The sequence below is a fragment of the Ursus maritimus genome, unplaced genomic scaffold, assembly GCF_017311325.1.
Source record: "Ursus maritimus isolate PB19 unplaced genomic scaffold, ASM1731132v1 scaffold_28, whole genome shotgun sequence".
Classification (NCBI taxonomy): Eukaryota; Metazoa; Chordata; class Mammalia; order Carnivora; family Ursidae; genus Ursus; species Ursus maritimus.
The window spans coordinates 20,489,217-20,504,315 of record NW_024425341.1 but is presented as its reverse complement, the minus strand read 5'-3'; the positions used below and the strand labels follow the sequence as shown (position 1 = coordinate 20,504,315).

Below are 15,099 nucleotides of genomic sequence, written 5' to 3'. Positions count from 1 at the left end.
CTAACATGCAATTATCCTCATTATTGTGATGGAAGCAGCGGGCCTGCAGCTGAACCTCCCCGGTGGCGGGAGGAGGAGGAGGGAGGGAGTCCTGCGCACTTACTGGGGAGAGGGGAAGACCCGGGGAAGGCGGACGGTGTGGGAGCCACCCAGAAAACCAGCCCCGGGTAGAGATTCCGGGGCGGAGCTTTGACAGCGCTTATCACACCTTCGTCGTTGTGCCTTCCCAAACTAAGCCTGGCAAATATTTGCTGAATGCACAAGTCCTCCCGGCTGGAGACAGAAGAGTCTGCAACACGTCTCAGACCTGGCGCGAGGGGACGTCTCGGCTTAAGGGCGCGTCCCGGGGACCAGGGGCCCACAGAGCATGCAAGCAGAACGTGGGGCCTGCCCTCCAGCCAACCCGGGCCCAGAATCCGACTGACGGGACACAAGACCCCCCGGGCCCTCTCCTCCGGCCCGCACCCACCTTCACCCAAGGGGCCGGCCGTCGCCACCCTTCTTCCCGCGTCTGCAGCGACGCCGAGCTTCGGAGCATGCGTGGCGGGCAGACCCCGGCTAGCCGCCCGCCCGCCCGGCAGTTGGGCTTCAACTGTCAGCGCAGTCGACCAATCAGAGGCCGTGTTGATTTCACGGAACCCCGCCCCCCTACGGGGGACTATAGCAACTGGAGACCAATCAGGCGGCGTGTTGTTGCCGCGGAGCCCCGCCCCCGACAGGGGCTTTGGGTGACGGGCGAGGGTCATGGGGTGTAAACGCTTCTGAGCTCCTGAGCGTCGGAGGGCCGCGGCATCCCCTTGCCCCGCGGCCGCGAGCAGCGCGCCCGGCCCCGCACTCGCCGGCCCGCCCAGCGCCAGGCGGCGGCGCGGCCCATGCGGCTGGGGGCGGAGGCCGGCGCGGGCTGGGCGTCTCAGGTGCGGCCGGCGGCCGGGAGAGGTGAGGGGGCGGTGGCGGGGCCCGGCACGGCCCGGTGATTGGCCGCTGGCTGAGGGCAGCGGGGCGGCCTGGAGGCGTCCCGGGCCGGGAGCAGCCAGCGGGGCATTCGGCACGCGGCCCCGGCAAGATGCTGCTGTCCCTGGTGCTCCACATGTACTCGATGCGCTGCGTGCTGCCGGCCGCCGTGCTCCTGGGCACTGCCCCCACCTACGTGCTGGCCTGGGGGGCCTGGCGGCTGCTCTCCGCCTTCCTACCCTCCCGCGTCTACCAGGAGGTGGACGACCGGCTGTACTGCGTCTATCAGAGCATGGTACTCTTCTTCTTCGAGAACTACACCGGAGTGCAGGTGAGAGGCACTGCGCGCCGTCCGCGCCCTCCTGCCGCACCCGCCTCCCCCACTCTTCACCTGGGTCCCGGCCGGGAACCATGCAACCCGCGCCCCGCCCCCCACTCCAGGGTACTTTAGGATCGTTCCGCTCTGCCTGGCAGATCCGGCCCCAAAAGTACGTGCCCATCATCACCCTATCCTCCCACGGCGAGGAAAGTCTAACGTTCTTAGGTAGGGTTTGGTCCGATACTTCCTTGCAGGTACCCCAGGATCTCTAGGAAGCTGTGGTTATGTTCTTCCGAGGCCACAAGTGGAATCAGCCGCCCCCCGCTCCCCATTTTTGTAACTGTCTAGGTGCTTAGCTAAGTAGGTGCAGATGAACACTTAAGTAGGGCAAGCAGTTGACAAGTTTTTGGCGTTTGGTCTAAGAAGATTGGTAATGTTTGAAGTCAAAACGGCGCTCTTAAAAATCGGAGACCTTCTCTTAAAACAGATGAATGTTACTATTTGGACAATAAGTACAACTTTGTTTTGCATTCTTCCCCAGTATTAAGTGAAAGCTGGACCAGGAAATTAATACATTTGTTACTGTAGAAGGCTAACCCTAGATAAAATTCTTGCCAACTTACACTAGGCTCAGATGTGTGGCTAATTTTTTGTCTGATGACTTTCTGTTAACTTTTTCTGTAGAGATTGGATCTGTAGATTAAATTTGTTTAAAAAAAAAAGAAAATAAAAAAAATGTAGAAGACCCCCGTAACTTTAGTTATTTGAACTCTTTTACAAACATAACAATTGTGAATTTTCCTTTTATTTCCCAATTTGAATACGAGCTTGATTCTTGTTATTACTTATATCCAATTAGTCTTTTTTTTTTTTTTCCTTTTCTCTGTCGGGGTTGGGTCGAAGGGAATGGGATGGCATTGGTTTTTTTCTTTTTGTCTTTTTTTTCCCCTGGAGCAGCTGTTTTCATCCTGTTGTCAACCAGCTACTATTTTCAGTTTGCAGTTGCGCTTCTGTGGATCTCTTATGACTCTGAGTTTGCCCCAGTTGGAGGTTGTTTGGGGGAAGGGAAGTAAGAGAAGCCAGGGCCTACATTTAAACCAGTATCTGTAAGTGCTTCCTCGAAAAGAAAGATCGGTCTTCCAGATCATGGTTTTCTGTTACTTGACTTTTAAAATGGGCTTCATTTAAAATTTTCACGAATTCAGACCATTTCCCCCTCTTTGCTCTTACTTCACCGCATTTGTCTAAATGTACGGTTTTGTCATGATTAAATATTTAATTTCACATCAGATGACAGCTGACCTGGGCTAGGATACAGACAGAACATAGGACAAAGTCAGTTACCTTTTAGAAAAATAATACTACCTGTGGTGGGTTCATTTTTGTTCAAAGAATATAGCATGTTCCATGCAACATAGAGTATAATATACCAGTGAAGTTCTATGTGTTTAGCAAGTTTCTTATTTTAAAAACGATTGTAAAATTTCAGTGTTTCTAAATTGTATGTCTTACCTTATACCCTGTTCAATGTAGACCTCCAGTTTAATTTTTGAGTTCTCAGCACATGGTTTTCTAAAAAATTGAATCTGTTGATCATCAGTGGGCAACCATTTCTAGAATTCCTAACAAACTTTAAGGAACACACATTAAATAAAACTTTGAATTATACTTGAGGGCTATCAGATACCCTTTTATAAATGCATGAACGATAATATCCGGAATAATAAAGGAAAGGAAATGTATTTACAAGGACATTCTGTCACCTTATTCTTAGTTTTACTTACTAGTTTTCATCAGTGACTTTGTCATTGTAAAGTTTTGATTAACATTTTAGCTTGTTTTTCTTATTTTGCTAGTGGACTTTTTATTTTTCTTGAATTGTTTTTCACCTCTAATTTGCAAAGAACGGAGGTGATCCTCATTTTTGTCCTCTGTAAAAGAATGCTGATTCATTTCTGAAGAAGTGTTAGTAATTTAAGTTTTGGATGAAAGGGAGTTCACCATTAAATTATATACATTGTTGAAGTATATTTAAATTAGAATTTTTTCCACCCCCTCCCATCCGGCGACCACCAGTTTGATCTCTGTATTTATGGGTTTCTTTTTTGTTTCGTTTTTTAGATAACACATATAAAGTGAAAGTGAATGGTATTTGTCTGTCTGACTTATTTCACTTAGCATAATACCCTCTAGGTCCATCCTTGTTGTCCCCGATGCCAAGATCATTCCTTTTTATGGCTGAGTGATATTCCAGTGTGTGTGTGTGTGTGTGTGTGTGTGTGTGTGTGTGTGTGTGTAGCACATTTCATCTATCAATGGACGCTTAGGTTGCTTCCATATCTCAGCTATTGTGGACGATGCTGCAGTAAACGTAGGGGTGTATGCATATCTTTTTGATTAGTGTTTTTGTTTTCTTTGGGTAAATACCCAGTAGTGGAATTACTGAACCAGGTAGTGTTTCTATTTTTAATATTTTGAGGAACCTCCACAGTGGCTGCACCAATTTACATTTCCACCAACAGTGCATGAGGGTTCCCTTTTCTCCACATCCTTGCTAAATGTTTTTCTGATACTAACCATTCTGGCAGGTATAAGGTGATAACTTATTGTGGTTTTGATTTGCATTTGCCTGTTGATTAGTGATGTAGAGCATAAATTAGAATTTTTTAATGGAATTTTTAATGATTTTTAATTCTAGGTTTTAAAAAAAGAAATGGCTCATAGTAGTGTAACAGAATATTTTTTTATGTATAGAATTTTTAAGCTGTAGGTCCATGAGGTTGATGATCTGTGCTTGGCAGGTAAGCCTGTTCCAGCAGGTATACTTGAATGTTCCATTGGATTCTAGCTAAATATCTGACCTTTCCTATTTCCACTACTTTATTTTCACATGCATTTTTGACACAGGAGAGCATTTCAGTCGCTGTTCATAAAATTTCCGTTTGTAATTTATTTATCCTTTTAGGTTCTAGAATCTTATCAGTACTGAAACTCAACAGGGTACCTTCACCATTTACTTTGGAATAAGCAATACAGATTTTTAAAAAGTTTCATTTATCTCTCAATTTAAGACCCACTGAAAATCAACACACACCTCTTTATTATTTTGGGGGACACTGATTCAAATAATTGTATTTCTTTTCTGTTGCTGCCATAACAGATCACCTCAAATTAGTGGCTTAAAACAAGAGAAATTTATTCTTACAGTTCTAGAGGCCAAATGTCTGAAATCAAGGTGTTTGTTGGCCTATACTCCCTCTTGAGGCCCTAGGGCAGTCTTTTCTTTGGCTCTTTTAGCTCTCAGTGGCTGTGGGCACTCCTTGACTTGTAGCCATATAATTCTACAATCTGCCTCCATGATCTCATTGCCTGTGTCAGATATCCCTCTGCCTTTCTTTTATAAGGGCACCTGTCATTGGGTTTAGGGCCCACCCAGATAATCCAGGATGAGCTCCCCAAATCAGAATCCTTAACCCAAGACCCCTTTCCCAAGTAAGGTCACATTCATAGTTTACAGGCTTAAGACATGCACAATCTTTTGTGGGGGTCACCATTCAGCCTACTGCACAGTAGTAACTTAACTCAGTCCTGCTTATTTTTGGAGCTGGAGTTTAAGGAAAACTTGTGGGAAGCTAAAAGGAGAGGGGGGCATACTGACAGAGGTAGCAGTGAGGGCTCCTGCAGGAGGGATGGTGATGCAGTTACTATAACCTCTAGGTGAGGGGAAACCAGATGTACCATAATTTCTATCCTAGCGTGCTATCCTAAAGTTGAGATTCCTGCATAAACAATAATTGTAATAGTTATGATAGGTAATGAAAAATCTTAACATGTTGTTTTAGAAGCTGTTAAGAGTTAATGTATTTTTTTTTAAATGTCAGAATTCCTTTCTCATTATTTTAAGTTCTCTTTTCCCTCCTTGCAATGGAATGAACTAAAAACTGATCATTGATATTTGCAGGACAAAAATATCTAGTGATGTAATACATGCCTCCTCATTAACATCTAATAAGTATTTTAGTCAAATTTTTTTTCCTGCTTAAATACTTTTGTAACACTTGGATTTACTTTAAAATGTATTTTACATTATTGGCCCTATCTTCTAATTTGCTCTTCCTCAAATGCTAACACGACAGAACAACAAAATGTGGACTTTGAGAGAAGATAAATGTAGTTTTTCAGCTGACCTACTTCAAGTATAAAATAGTTCAAAAAACACTGGAAACAAGATAACAGAATGTAAGCCTAAGATTTTGATTTTTTTTAATGCGTTCAGTTAGAATACTCTTCTCTAATAATTCATACTTTTAATTGAAACATTGTTTCAAGTTCCTCAGAACAACCAAGGCATTCATATCTGGAGAGCATTTATAACTGGTTCTTTCTGTAGCGCTGTTTCCTCAAACATAGTCTTGGACTCCCAGTTAAATTCGTATTCTGTATCATGTAGCAAAAGGCAGCTGAACTGTTCGAATAAAACATGTTTATTTAGAATGGGAGAAGAGACCTTACAAGTCCACCTCCTTTTTACCACATCTGGATTCTGTCTGCATTTCTGCTAAAACATTGCCCCAAGTCTTCTTGAATATCAATAGTCCTAAAGAGAGTATAAATACTTTGTACCCTCTATTTCCCTTTTCTCTGCTCTTTTATCATTCATGTGAAGACCTTAAAAGCCCTGAGATCACTTCCTTCAGTTTAGCTGGGGCAAGACCAAGCCAGGCGGATTTGGTTGTGCTTCTGCATGTGTGTGTTTAAGAATGACACCAGCATTTCATAGAGGAAATTAAACATTTCCCAAATCAAGTAGGATTCCAGCCTAACACATTTTAAGTCTGCCTAGGGAATAGACTTATAAGAAAACCTTAGAGAACTGTAATTAGAACCTTGTTTTTATACTTTCTATAAATAAAAATCCCTGATTGAGCAAGTAAGGGTTTTTTTTTGGTTGCATTGGTGTGAGATCCCTTTTAATGTCTTATTTTTCTATTTTAAATCACAGATGCAATAAAACATTCAAACACTGCCAAAATATTTTGAGAAAGTTAACGTTCCCTCTGACTACACACACACATTTCCCAGGTATGCAACAATTTGGTGTGTAACTTTAGATTTATTATAAGAGCTTTTAAATAAATGTAAATTGTGGGAAGACTCCTGCAGTAAATGAACTTCTCGGGTTTTATGGTCACACCCGGTATGTCTGTGACCTATGGGGACACCTCTGTGCTGTTATCATGAGGAAAGGAAAATATGAATCCGTGGACATAATTTACTGTCCGTCTTTCGTGAATTTGTCTGAATTTGTGGAGCTGAATGCACTGAGAGTTGACTTTTCATAAATGGACTTAGAAGTTAATTTTTCCTTTAATATTTTCTCATTTTATTATGGTTTCTTAAACACAGGTTGATAATGCAATCCAAAACTAAGTAGTAACTTCTAAGGAATCCCTAAAAACTACTCTTCATTCCTTCATTCGTGCAGTATTGAGGTGTGCACCTTGTTCCAGATCCTTAGCTAGACGATAAAGGATATGGTGAGGAAAACTGTGGGCAACCCTACCCTTATGGAGCTCACCTTCTAGGGAGATAGCAAATGGTAACAGGGAAATTAAAATGTACTATCTCTGTGAGATTGTTAGACTAGTGGTTGAGGAAGTTTGCCCAAACCAGTGACATCTGCATGGAGTTCTGAAAAAGAGCCAATCGGGGAGGATTAGTAGTAATCCAGGTGAGAGTTTGGGGTCAGAGTTGTGGACAGAGTGGACATCGAGAGGCTGTATAGATCCCAGATCTGTTTTCCAAGTAGCTGATAGGGCTTTGTGATTGCATGTGGAAGCGAATGGAGAGGACGGAGTCCGTAACGAACTTGGCTTTGAGCAGGAGCTGACCATGTGCCGGGTGTTCCAGCATGTTTGCCGTGTCACTGTGACAAGGTAGGCGCCATTCTTCCCATTTTACCGATGAGAACTGAGGCACCTGTAGTTCGCGTTTGTAGTAGTTAAGGCAGGCTTCAGTCTAAGGACTCTAGCTTCAGGATCTATTTTGTGAAGATGCTTTGCTCAGTGCTGTGGTTATGTTGGTTGAAATGAGACCCCTGGTCTCAGTTTATTCATACTAGGAAAAATATGGACAAACAATTCCAGTAGAGGATCATACTGAAATTGGAGTGCTTGTGTTCGTTAGCTTTGTGACAAAAAGGTAAAATAACTTTGCCTGGATTCTTCAAGAAGGCTGTATCAATTATTCTGAGGTGCTTTGAATTTTTACTTCAAACGGGAGTAAGTATCGTGGTATGTTTAGGAAAAAGAGGCCCTCGGTGGATAACTGAATGCCAATGAAGACTCCTAAGTGTGGCCTTCAAAGCTGTCTAAATTTTTCCTGGCCAATTTTTCCATTTGTTGGTTTCACTGTAACCCAACTGCTGCTTCCTCCCCAGCCCAAATCACCAGTGTATTTTCAAGCTTGTGCCTTTGGACTCTTCTCTGTATATCTTCTTCCAGCTGAAGCCTCAGCTTTCCCTCACCCCCTCTCCGTGTCAGCATCACACACGTAATTAACCTATGAAATATTAACATAACATTAGCATCTTTTAATGTCGGTGTTTAAGATTGTAACCTTGTGGAGATGGCAATAAAGGGGAGAACAACTTAATTTTTCCTTTTTAACAAAGGGGCAGAGTACGGGGGATACTGTTGTGAATTTTTGTGGCAATGTAGATGAATCTCACTTTTAACCTGGGTGGATTCTTGAAGAGCTTGCTGGTTGACAGGTTTTGGTTTAATAGGAACTACCGGTCTAGTGAGTCTGATTGTATTCTTTACTTAAATAGATAAAGGGGAAAGAAACATGAACTGTACGCTCAGAAGTAAGACTGAGAAAGAATAAGGTCAGAGACTTTATAAAAGAGGGAGTTCTGCAACAGCCAGCAATATAGAGAAACCTTTGTTTGGTTGTCAATAAAAACCTGTACTTTTTGCTACTTTTGAACCTACGCAGTTCTCTAGGCTCATTTTGTTTCCTTCTCTCTCTGTGGGAACTAGCAATGGAAACCCCAAACAAGCAAGTGTTGCTTGGGTATTTTAGAGGACTGGATGCGTGTGGAAGTGGTATTTGGAAGACAGCTTTATTTTGCCTCGTCTCCAGGTGGGAATTTCAGGAGCAAAAGGAAACTAGGGGGTGATACGTGGAACGGAGCATCACCTAAAGTGCTGACCACATGCTAGGCACTCACGTTTTATTTTTTATTTTATTTTATTTTATTTTGTTTTATTTTATTTTATTTTATTTTATTTATTTTTAAAAAAGATTTTATTTGAGACAGAGACAGAGCATGAAGGGGGGGGGAGGAGGCAGAGGGAGAAGGAGAAGCAGACTGTGCTCTGAGCAGGGAGCCCGACTCAGGGCTCTGTCCCAGAGCCCTAAGATCGTGACCCGAGCTGAGGGCAGGCGCTTAACCAACTGACTGAGCCAACCAGGCCCGCCCCAAGCACTCAGGTTTTAGAATGAGAAAATAGTTTAGAAATACACAGTTTAGCAGTGTAGAAAGAAGTCCGTTTAAAAAAGCGTGTATGAGGTGAGCTATAAAAGAAAGAAGTGAATCGAGAGCCATGGGGCTGCAGGAGTGCTGCAGCTGCATGCTGCTGCTTGCGTTGCTGGGGGAGCGGGGAGCGTGTGCAGCCCAGCAGGGGATTCGTGGAGGGTAGAGCCCCTGCATTGAACGCCAGCAGCTCTTCCGGGCTTACTATTGCTTTGTCCCCCATCTTCGTTTGCATTTCTGGAGGAAAATTTTTTATGTCTACTTAATTTTTTCTCATGAGTTTCTTATGTCCCTGGTGTTCAGACTGAAAAAAATCACATAAGTTTCTAATATATGGGAAGTTTTCTCATTCGAAGTTCTTATTTGGAATTTTTGCAGAGAATAGTTTTATAACATTTGAAAGAGTTTTGGATCTTGGTGTGAGAAACCTCGAGTGTAATTCCTAGTTCTCTGCCATAGTATGTGTCAACTTGAATAAGTGAGCTTCTCAGCTCAGTGTTCTCCTCCTTCAGTGAAATGCTGACTGTCATGCTCTTTTGAAGACTACACAAGAGGGGCGCCTGAGTGGCTCAATCGTTAAGTGCCTGCCTTCGGCTCAGGGCATGATCCTGGAGTCCTGCGATTGAGCCCCACATCAGGCTCCCCGCTCTGCTAGGAGCCTGCTTCTTCCTTTCCCACTCCCCCTGCTTGTGTTCCCTGTCTTGCTGGCCGTCTCTCTCTCTCTGTCAAATAAATAAATTAAAAAAAAATAAAAATAAAAAAAATGAAGACCACATGAGATACCATGCGTGGCTGCCCTCAGTGACCGGCAGGTCATAGGTGCTCAGGAAAACACCTTGTAGAGTAAGGACAGTACCAAGGAACACGCATGAAGCATGTGTAAAAGAGTTTTGTGATTTGTAAGGTTCCTTTTAAATGTTACATGATCGTTATTTTAGCATACTGCTTATTAGACAAATGACTATGTTTCTACTTTGATCTTGGTTCAGAGGGCATTGTAATTTTCCTATTCAATGAAGTGTTGTTTGAGATTGGGCAGAAAAAGACCATCGTGTTTGTATGCATTATAGTAGAAATCCTGTACTGGTTAACTTGTGATATATTTCGTTGGCATAAAAATACATTTAAAAATTCATTTCAAATGATTATAAACATCTTAGGGTGTAAATTATATATGTAATCTTATTAAAACAATTTATAGCTGCATTTCTGTGTAATCAGAGACTTTTTCCCCCTCTTTTCCATTAATCACTTAACCCAGTTGTGAATAAAAAATTTCATTTTAGTGGACAATAATAATAACAACAGCTAACTTTTGGGGGGATCGTTACTATGTTTCAAGGCATTGTGTGAAGTAGTTTACCTGGTCTCATTAATTAGGAGTAGTTGCTGTTAGGACATTTATTTTACATGTAAATAAATAGATGTGGAGAGGTAAGGGACTTTGCTCAATTTCACACAATTAGTGAGGTGATAGACTAGGATTCAAATCCAAATCTTAATTCAAATCAAATACTGTAACCTATGCTCTTAGTGACTATTACGTTGCAGTGTAGAGGAGGAAAAACTTTTTCTCTACTCAGGTTCATAGCTGAGGTCTGCAGATTAAACTGACAAAAGTCAGATTAACAGCAGAAAAGGCATATATTTTACTGATGTTAAAATTTTTATATGCATTGGTGCCTCACAGAAAAAAAGTAAAAACCAAAAGAAGTGGATAGACTCAGCTTGAGGGGTTTATATGTCATTTTAACGAAGGGCAGTAACTTCTGGAAACAGGACTACACAGAGAAAGGGCTTTGTGCCATTAGGGCTGGTAAATTGTGGGCAGGTCACTGGGGAATATGTGATAGCTAAGGGTGGTTTAGTAAGGTTTGCTGTGCAGACTCATCTCCTGCTATCTCTGGTCTTTCTGGCTAGAAGGGAACACCTTTAGGGTACTATGGGTATTAACATCACCCTTACAAAGGGAAGCTTATGACTCAGGCAGAAAGCGGGGAGGCCAGAGAGGTCTTCACCACAAAAGAGACTTATGCCAGTGTGGCATATTTTGGGGTAGCATACTCTGGTCGCCCTCCACAGAGTCTATAAATTAAGGGCAGTGAAAAAGTTTTTTAAAAAATATTTCATTTTGCATGCTGAAAGAAAATGGATATTATTGAGATAAATGAAGAATCTGGTGGTTGTTTTTTTTTTCCACAAAAAAATGTTGTATGTTTATGTCCTGGTGATATTATTAGATACTCTACTGTGTTAAACATGTGACCACTCTAGATGCCATTTTACTCCCTTATTTCAGGATACAAGAGAGTCTTTAGGTTGTTTACAGATCATGGGAAAAAATTAAAAACTATATAAAGATATGGTCAAGGTGAGGTGAGAGAAGAAGTCTACATCTACGTCCAGGCCGCCTTCTGATAGCCAGGTTGGGCAAGTTCAACATGTTTGTTGACTAAAGCAGGATAGTAACCAGAGAATCAGTTGCAATGAAGATAATTATTCAAAGAGCATTTTTATTGTCCCCTTCTGAGTTAATAAAATGAAAAGGGAAATTTGTTCTTTTTTCTGTAGGGACTTTATTATTTTTTTCCAAGATTTTATTTATTTGACAGAGAGAGCACGCACACACAAGCAGGGGAGCGGCAGGTAGAGGGAGAAGGAGAAGCAGGCTCCCACTGAGCAGGGAGCTCGATGTGGGACTCGACCCCAGGACCCTGGGATCATGACCTGAGCCGAAGGCAGACGCCTCACCAACTGAGCCACCCAGGTGCCCCTCTATAGAGACTTTAGATGAGCTCTTAAAAAATGGATGAGCTAAAATCGAACAGTTGTGATGAACCTAAAATTAAAGAATTAGGAAGAACAAAAAAAGCCATGTTTTTCACGTGCCTTGTTCTGAAGGAACAAATCACCTGCAGAAGACCTGATTAATGTGATTCAAAATACATGTATTAGACGATTCACCGAATGCCTTAAAAAGTTACTGGTGCATTTAAAGTGTTTTTCTTATGTTTATTCCAAAACCTTTTACTGCTGAAAATGAGATCTAGCTTTATCTACTTGTGAAAAATAAAAGTGCAACTTCATGGTTCAGTAATCTTGTGCTGAAAACCATCTGAGTGCTGGGCTCTGGGGTAGAAAAATGATAAAGACCCTGCCACAGAAGAGCCTATGAGTCCCCCCCACACACACACATACGTGACGTGCAAATAAATATGCACAACACATGGTCGATGCTCCCGTAGGGGTGTGCACGGGGTTTGTTCCAGGCCAAAGGGGGTGTGATTCCTCCTGGGCTCTGGGTTAGAAGGCAGGAAGGCTTCGGAGCAGAGGTAAATGCATGCTGAGGATGGGTGGATTTAAGATGATTACAATGACATCGTGCCTGTAGGCTTGTAGGTCATCACAGAATTGTCGGGGAGGAAGACCTTCCTCTGCCCTGTGGTCCTTCTGGCTGGACTCAGAATCGAATTGCCATGACACAGATTAAGAGGAGGGAACCAGATTTAATAGGTATATGTCTGGGGACTCCACACACATGAGATTCCAGAGATAGCAGGAAGCTTACCTGAGCTGAGGAGAGGGAGGGGGCTTCAGGATACAACAAGAAGGCTGTTAGCAGGAAGGTAAAAGGAGGTGCCTTGTTATGCGGAGAAATTTCTTAGGCAAAGGGGAGTCTGGTGAGACCTCTCTTCCTGGAACAGGCTCTGCTTTTCAGTGCAAATTTAGGCCTTCAGGCAGATAGCTTTCCCTGCATCTGGGTTTTGATTACTTTTAACTTAATCTTTATGCCAAAGTGGCCCTCTAGGGGCAGCTTGCCCTTGGTCCCTACATAATCATGTAATAATTTATATGTATAGGTATTTTGTAAGTTCTTAGGAACTTTTTTTTAATTTAGAAACTACAGCTACTAATTAACCATATATTTGTTAAGGTAGTAGTAGCTGTTAAGTATTTTGAGAATCTGCATTCTTAAAGAATAAAAATTTTTTCTTCCTTCCTTGTTAGTAAATTTAAAAACAAACTTTCCACTTAAATGAATGAAAGAAATTTGACAATTTTAAATTAGAATGAAATGCTTTTTCTTTGAAACCTTGGAAATCACCCAAGTGAAGGACCTTAAAACTGCATATATTTGGGGGTGCCTGGGTGGCGCAGCCGTTAAGTGTCTGCCTTAGGCTCAGGGCGTGATCCCGGTGTTCTGGGATGGAGCCCCACATCAGGCTCCTCCTCCGCTATGAGCCTGCTTCTTCCTCTCCCACTCCCCCTGCTTGTGTTCCCTCTCTCGCTGGCTGTCTCTGTCAAATAAATAAAATCTTTAAAAAAAAAACTGCATATATTTGATACCTAAAATTGTAATTATGCATTCCTTTCTTTGGTTAATCAACATTTATTCAAAGTACGTAATAATGATTTGCAACTATTACAGTAAGATTTGTAGTTCATAATTTACTTTGCTTTTAGATCTCTTCAGGTTTTAATTATGAAGGGCTACTTTTTTCTCACTTATTTCCGTTGAATTCCAACCAATTTATTAGTGGCAAATGAAAAAATTTAAATAGGCAATCAATCCAAATATTTCTTTTAAGATAACTAAATTATGTTTTGTGAAAGGCTTACCGTCTTTTTTTTCCCATCTTCTTGTGTTTTATTTGGAAATACCTTTTATTTCAGTGAGATACTGTGCATATTAAAGAATCATCATTAAAGGCATGAAAGATGTATGTATATATTTTCCGTTCAGTGGCTCTGAATTAGGTTTTTTTCCTTCAGAGTGATCTAGCAGTAGAACTATGTGTTCTCCATCTGTTTTGTCCAATTAAATTCACTACTTACTTTCTCTAGATACCATAGAGGCACTTCTAGGGAGCAGGCTTTAGCAGTGGAAACGTGAGCAAGGAAAAAGGGCCCACAGGGACCACTGAGCTGAATGCAAACAGGCTCATTAGGTGACCCACCGGAAATGGCTGTAGGCCCTCACCTATCAGTGGGCTGCTTACAACCAGCTACAGTTACTAGAAAAGGAAGAATTCCATATATTCCCATACCTATTACTATAGCCCCTCACCCCTGCCTTGGGAGACAGTCTCTCCTTGGACATCCTGCCTGCTCCTGTCTTGCAGTGTATTCAGTAAACTTCTCTCTCCTTCACTCTGCATTGGGTAATTTTTTTCACAACCTGTGCTGCCGGCCCCATCCATTCGGAACATACCAGAATTAGCACAAACTAAAAAAAAAAAAAAAAAATGCCTTTGAATAACTTGTCTGTTATCTACCTTCCAAGCCTGCAGCCTGACAGTCTATTAATCAAGCTCAGAGCAAGAAAGGAAAGGGAGAGTCCCTTCTTGCATGGTTCAAGTGCTGACTTCAGCCTGGGGGCAGGCCGGTCTCCAAAGAGTGGTAATCAGCTTGAATCAATTAAACTGAAACCTTTAAATGTGAATATCCCTTCCAGGGAACTTAAGCCAAAAAAATAGAAGGTCATGTGGCTGCAGTATTGTCAACGTGGTGCGTTGTACCCAGTGCTCGACGCAATTCCTGCTTATTGGCGAGAGAATGGGGATCGTTCACAAGCGAGAACTCCCCTTTTAACCCTGCATAGATCAAAATGTTGGTTTAGGGTTTTGTTTTGTTTTTTGGCACTGATAGACTTTACTAATTAAAAATTGAGCAAATATCTAAACACATATTACATGTAGAACACGGTATAGTTTTCTGGGGAATAGAATAGAAACCTCAGTCTGAGTCCCAGACCTCCAGAATGTTATGTCCTCAAGTTCCAGTTTTCTACAGGGATTGATGTGAGTTAATGTCATTTTCTTTCTTCTGTTGTGAAGATGTTAATGAAGAGTGTTGCAACCAAAAGATTTGTGTGGACATCTGAAAGCATAGATCTAAAAAACCCTTTTAGTTAATTCGTAATCTTGCATAATCCATGATGACAAGATACAGAAACAAAAATGCCTTGAATAAAAAAAAATACCACTGTTAGCAGTCCTGAAAGTCTTTAAAAATATACTTTTAACTTCTTTAAATAATTTGTGTGAAATATTTAAGACATACAGAATTACAGAATCATAATGAACACATGCCACCCTTGGTCCCTTACACCCTTGGTGTACCCACCATCCAGTTTAAGAAAATAAAACATGACTGCTAGACTTGAAACTGCCATGTGCCCCTCCCATGTTGCATCCCCCCTCCTGCCCCCCCTCCCTGTGCCAGTCCTGGAAGTCACCTATCTCCTGAACTTTCTGGGTTTTTTTTCTAATTTTATTAATTTTTTTAA

General features: G+C 41.9%; 1 protein-coding gene and 1 long non-coding RNA gene across 2 annotated transcripts in view; one reads left to right on the top strand and one right to left on the bottom strand.

The window, feature by feature from the left end:
• Positions 1-547, bottom strand: part of LOC103676932 — a 192,483-nt gene extending 191,936 nt beyond the window's left edge. The window contains exon 1 of the long non-coding RNA XR_005838269.1: positions 470-547. This is a non-coding gene — a long non-coding RNA (uncharacterized LOC103676932). The remainder of the gene's footprint in view (positions 1-469) is intronic.
• A 379-nt stretch (positions 548-926) lies between these two features.
• AGPAT5 (1-acylglycerol-3-phosphate O-acyltransferase 5) overlaps positions 927-15,099 on the top strand; it is a 59,287-nt gene continuing 45,114 nt past the window's right edge. The window contains exon 1 of the mRNA XM_008706154.2: positions 927-1,282. Coding sequence (XP_008704376.2) covers positions 1,064-1,282 — 219 coding nt within the window. The 5' untranslated portion in view covers positions 927-1,063. The remainder of the gene's footprint in view (positions 1,283-15,099) is intronic.